Source organism: Benincasa hispida, chromosome 3 (assembly GCF_009727055.1).
Source record: "Benincasa hispida cultivar B227 chromosome 3, ASM972705v1, whole genome shotgun sequence".
Lineage (NCBI taxonomy): Eukaryota > Viridiplantae > Streptophyta > Magnoliopsida > Cucurbitales > Cucurbitaceae > Benincasa > Benincasa hispida.
The window spans coordinates 5,003,064-5,009,001 of NC_052351.1; the positions used below are offsets into that span (position 1 = coordinate 5,003,064).

The window sequence follows — 5,938 nt, forward strand, 5'->3', positions numbered from 1 at the left end:
TGATAGTCATTCAACTTATCGTAGCTAAACGATCGCGTGGTTTTGTCTATTCGATAGGTTGCCATTTACTACACAATTGGGCATATCGTCTATATGACAAACATCTTCCTATCTCCCACTTAAACTGTCGTCTACATGATCGTTGTCCTCCTGTCTCTTCCTCAAGCCAAGGTCATATAAATCCCACAACTCTTGGATTCTCACACCGAGAATAACAAGGTAACCATTGCGGTGGTGTCCTCACTCAACTCGATTGTGTTCGAGGAACTCTTGGCTATTCATGTTGATCGTTGTGTTTGGGCTTTGCACTTGTCGTTGCGTTCAAGAGCTGGATTGCTATTCTTGGATGCTTGGAGATTGATCGAGGGAGTTTGAAAAATGTTTCTTCAAAGGTACGCATACTCTATCCCATGATATTGTTTGTAAGCTTGCTATAATTTCTTGTTGTGCATGATCTATTTGTTTCCCTTCTTGTACTGTAATTGTATATGTTCAATTTCGAGTGAAATTTTGAATGATCCTTCCACTGCTCATGGAAATCCTCATGCTTGATTTCCTTCAACTAAGTCATATATACCAACTGCAGATGTTCTATAAAAAATTGATATCCTAACACAACAAGTTATCGCTAATGAGTCTGAAACATGCTAGAAGCATGGTAAACTAGTAGGTTCCAAAGATAAAAATCCTCAAAAATAAAAAATAATTAATAGTGAAAAGTACTTGGTTGAGGATGTAAATACCCTTAAAGAAGTCCATGACATGAACAAGGAGAAAGGTGAAATACCTAAAGATAATAATGAGATTTCAATAAATTATGTCATGATAGGAAAAAGATGGTATCGAACTAAAACAATTATTTGTAAATTTTTTTCGTATAATGTTGCTTTTGATATTATATCTGAAAATGAGGATCCTGAACCAAAATCTCTTGAAGAATTCGACATAGTAAAGATTGGCTTAGTGGAAAGAAGCAATTTAGGCAAAATTAAACTCACTTTCAAAACGTCAGGTTTTTGGACCAGTAGCCTGAACACCAGAAGGAGTTAAACCTATGGGATAAATGGGTATTTGTGTGGAAAAGAAATGAAAATAATGAGATCACAAGATATAAAGCAATACTAGTTGCACATGATTTTTCACAAAGACCTGGTATTGATTCTGAGGAGACGTATTCTCCAGCGGTAGATGATATTACATTAAGATATTTAATTGGCTTCACTATGTATAAAAATCTGGATATGCATCTTCTGAATGTAATCACAACATATTTATATGGTTCTCTTGATAATGATATTTATATGAGAATTCCAGAAGGATTTAAGGTATCTGAAAGATATAAATCAAATTCTTGGGAATGGTATTCAATAAAGTTATAGAGATCACTATACGGATTGAAACAATCAGGATGGATGTGGTATGATCGCCTGAGTAGATATTTATTGAAAGAAGCATATCAAAATAATCTAATATGTTCTTGTGTTTTTATAAAGAAATCACAATTAAGATTTGCTATTATAATTGTATATGTTGATGTCTTGAATATAAATGAAATTCTTGAAGAGCTTTCAAAGGCAATAGAATATCTTAATAAAGAATTTGAGATGAAAGATCTCGAAAAAACAAAATTTTACCTTGGTTTACAAATTGAGAATTTAGCAGATGAAATACTTTTTCATCAATCAACTTATACAGGAAAAATTTTGAAAAAAAAATTATATGGACAAAGCACATCCATTAAATATTCCAATGGAAGTCCGTTCATTGGATATAAAGAAAGATATATTTCGACCTCAAGAAGATAATGAAGATCTTCTGGTTTTGAAGTATCATATCTTAGTACAATTGGGGCATTTATGTATATTGCTAATAATACAAGACCAGATATTGCATTTTCAGTAAATTTATTAGCAAGATATAGTTCTTTTTCAATAAAAAAAAACATTGGAACGAAATTGAGCATATACTATGTTACCTCCGAGGAATAATCAATATGAGTTTGTTTTATTCAAATAAATAAAATTTTGATCTAATTGGTTATACAGATTTTAGATATTTATCTGATTCACATAAAGTTAGGGCTCAAACAGGTTATTTGTTCACATGTGGAAGAACTACTATATCATGGCGAGCGGTGAAACAGACCATAACGGTCATTTCCTCAAATCATGTTAAAATTCTTGCAATTCATGAGGCTAGTTGAGAATGTGTATGCCTAAGATCAATGACTCAACACATTCGTGAAACATGTTGTCTTCAAATAAAAACCCTCCAACAATATTATACCAAGACAACACAGCTTGCATAACCTAAATCAAAAGAGGATATATTATAGAAAATAGAACAAAACATATTTCACCGAAGCTTTTCTACATTCGTGATCATAAAGAAAATGACGACATCACTGCACAACAAATTTGTTCAAAGGATAACCTGGTAGACTTATTTACAAAGGTATTACCAACCACAACTTTTGAAAAATTAGTTCACAACATTGGAATGCAGCGATTCAGAGATCGTAAGTGATGTTTTCATAAGGGGAGTAAATATATCGTATTCTTTTAGGAGTATATATTATATGAAATATGTACTTTTTTTTCTTCACAAGGGTTTCTTCCCATTGAGTTTTTTCATAATATGGTTTTAACGAGACATATTTTATATATATATGGACATATAAGGGGGAGTATTATGAATATAATAATAATAAATAAATGCACATTGCTTAGTGTCCCAAAATCCATGTGTCACCTTTCATACTGTCCCTGTGCCTTGTAGTTATTCATGTTTGGTGTCCATGTAAGTCCACATCCTACTTGCCACTTTGCCTATAAACAGTGGCATTTGGTGGATCTTAAAATCACACACCTATTTGTAAGAAATCCACATCAAATTCCACTAAATTTTCTATTATCAAATTTTATAATTTTAATTATTTTATAATTTGAGATTTTTTAATTTTATATTATATTATATTAATTATTATGATTATATTATATTCTCCATATCGTGTTCCCGTCTTGCTCTCAACTTCACAACAAAGTTAACTAATTCTAGAGATTATTGAGATCGAGAAACTTGACTTCAACGAATCGATCATTTACTAAACAATATCTTCCAACAAGGAAAAGAATTTACATATTTTAGTACAAAGACGTGTTAAAAGACTTGGAGTAGAAGCAAACGGTAAAATAATATAGATGCTAGAGTTCTAGGGAAACAATTTATTTGCTATTATTTTTATTTTTCTAGTGAAAAAACATTTGAAATTTTAGCTAGATTTTATTTGTTCTTTTAATATAAGGCTCCTTGCATATATTGCAAAATGAGGCTAAAATATTTCAAAAAAGAAAAAATTTAGAACTAATGACAAATATATCAAAATTTACCTTTAGCCCGTAGAAAATGTCTAAAAATTTCATTGAATGCACAAAAAATATCAAAGGCCTCAAGTTTCCAATTTTAGTGATAGATTTTTATCCTTCTTATGAGATTAATGATAAATAGTGATATATTTCTCTTACTATCTATCATAGATCTAATATCTATCATAGATCTAATAGATAGTGACAGAAGTCTATCACTGATATACTTATTTGATACTTTATTTATTTGAGCTTGTGTTTATGATAAACTTATTTTTTGCCTTTATATGTAGTCAACTTGGTAATTTGAGGTCAACGAGACAACCAAAATCTGTAGTATGCTGATAGACCTTAAGAGATGTACTTATTTGATATTTTAATAGTGTTTGTTTTCTCATAATTTATTATTTCATATGTGTGTTTGAGTTCTTAGCAGGTTTTCAAATTTTTCATATGTGTGTTTGAGTTCTTAGCAGGTTTTCAAATACAAAGACAAATTTTTTTAAAACCATTTTTTTAAAGTTTTCACTCCGATGTTTAAAACATTTCTAAAATATAGAGAACAGAAATAGATAAAAAAAAAAAAGAACAACTTTCCAAAACTACAACATTGGAAGGGAAGGAGTTTTGCATAAACTATTAGGCAAAACATATTTCAATTGACCACAAAATTATTAAAACGTGTCGTAAAAAGGAAAAAGACAGTTCTTTGATCCAATGGATGGACTCAATGGATCAAAGTAGAACAAAATTATTACATGAACATAAATTAATTACAACATGTTGTTTCTTCCTATTCATTTTTTCAACCTCTTCATATTGACCAATATTGCAACATAGATCTTGTCTTTGGTCTCATCCATAAATTGGAAATAAGCACGCCTCCAACTTCTCTTTAATATTAAAGGTCCAACAACTCCCCAAAATCTCAAAGCAAATCCAAGCATCACAATAATCCTAAACCACATTTTCTCCAACTTATCTTCTTCATGACTATCATTATTAAAATTGTCGATTTCAATTGAAGGCTTGTCGGAATTTGTATTTGAGCATACCACAGAGAGTGGATCTCCACAAAGATATGGATTACCTTCATAACTGGATGGATCATTGAAGGTTGAAAGATGACCTTCTCGAAGAATGCATCTAGAGAAATTGTTGTTGGACAACTTCAACACGCCTAGTGAACTTAAGCTTGACATGCTATTTGGAATTGACCCAGAGAGTTGATTGAAAGAGAGGTCAAGAGATTCCAATGCTAGCGATCTTCCAAACTCCATAGGAATTGTCCCCGACAGATGATTATGCGACAAATTTAAGTTGAACAAGTTTGCTATTGTGGCTATTTCACTTGGAATACGTCCATATAAGTTGTTATTTGAGAGGTCTACATTCACCATTGAATATAACTGTAAATACGAGTAGTTTCGACTACTTGATTTTGTGACTTGTCTAACATAGCTTACGTAACAAATTGCATATCGATACTCTAAATTGTCACATACCAAACCGGACTTCGTTAGTTGGTCACTCATGATTTCACTGAAATTTTCCCAAATTGGTGGGATTTTTCCTTCTAGTTTGTTATCTGCAAGAATCAGAAGTTTTAATTGAGGTAGTAGCAACAAAGATGAAGGAATAAAGCCATTGAACAATTTCCTTGCAAATTCAAAATTTGTAAACTTTGAAGGCTTGTACCCATCCGTGAAGGAATACTACCAGAGAATTTGTTTCCTTCCAGATTCAAAATAGGTAAGGATTTGCAACTTCTCAAGGCAATTAATAGCTCTCCCTCAAGCTTATTGTTTGCCAAGTGCATTAGTTCGAAAGATTCTTCAATGAATTGGGAAAATCCCCTGAAAACTTGTTCAACGATAAAACAAAATGTGCCAAGTTTGGTGTCAACAAACAACTAGGAATTGTCCCTGATAATTCATTATTTGAAAGTCCCAAATATATTAGATTCCTCCATCTACAAACAGATCGTGGCAAAGAACCATTGATATGCATGTTGGAAGCATATAATGCATATATATTGGGAATTTGGTCGCCAATGCTTTTTGGGAGTGGTCCACTTATTTGATTGTTAGAAATGTCTAAATAAATGAAATTTGGAAAGGTTAGCCATGTTGGTATAGGCCCTGAAATACTGGTGTTCGAAAAATCTAAATATAAATCTGGTCCTTTTTGTGTTGACAACCATCGAGGAAATCCAATTGATCCAAAACCTTTAGTTGATCTCACAGAAAAATTCTCCAATTGGAAAGGAGGTACCCAATCATGTTTTATTTCAAAAGAAAGAAGGTGATTTCCATTCATAAATACCTGCTTCAACTGTGAGAGATTAGCAAAGTGAATTTCTGTAATAACACTTCTAAGAGGATTCTTAGAAAAATCAAACATTTCGAGATTTACAATCAGACAAATCCAAAAAATGTTAACCATATTAAGTTGGCAATCTGGCCACTCTTACCCATACAAATAAAATGACCGTCTTTATAGGCAGGAGTCTACAACTCACTCAGGATTTAGGTCATGTCTCCTATGGTTATCCTGGTGAAATGTAAGTCTCT

The 5,938-nt window shown here is 31.9% G+C and overlaps 1 protein-coding gene across 1 annotated transcript; it reads right to left on the reverse strand.

Annotated features, from left to right (window-relative positions):
- Positions 1-4,162: 4,162 nt before the first annotated feature.
- LOC120073084 (receptor-like protein EIX2) lies at positions 4,163-5,184 on the reverse strand. The gene is made up of 2 exons (XM_039025693.1): positions 5,064-5,184; positions 4,163-4,953 (listed from the first exon to the last, which is right to left on the reverse strand). The coding sequence occupies exons 1-2, from the start codon at positions 5,182-5,184 to the stop codon at positions 4,163-4,165; spliced, it is 912 nt and encodes a 303-aa protein (XP_038881621.1).
- Positions 5,185-5,938: the final 754 nt, after the last annotated feature.

Bases quoted from the DNA above. Each gene is read 5' to 3' on its own strand.
- LOC120073084 (XM_039025693.1), bottom strand. From the start codon at position 5,184: ATGCACTTGGCAAACAATAAGCTTGAGGGAGAGCTATTAATTGCCTTG. The intron at 4,954-5,063 runs GTACAAGCCTTC...TGATTCTTGCAG, and splicing joins TAGTATTCCTTCACGGATGG to ATAACAAACTAGAAGGAAAA.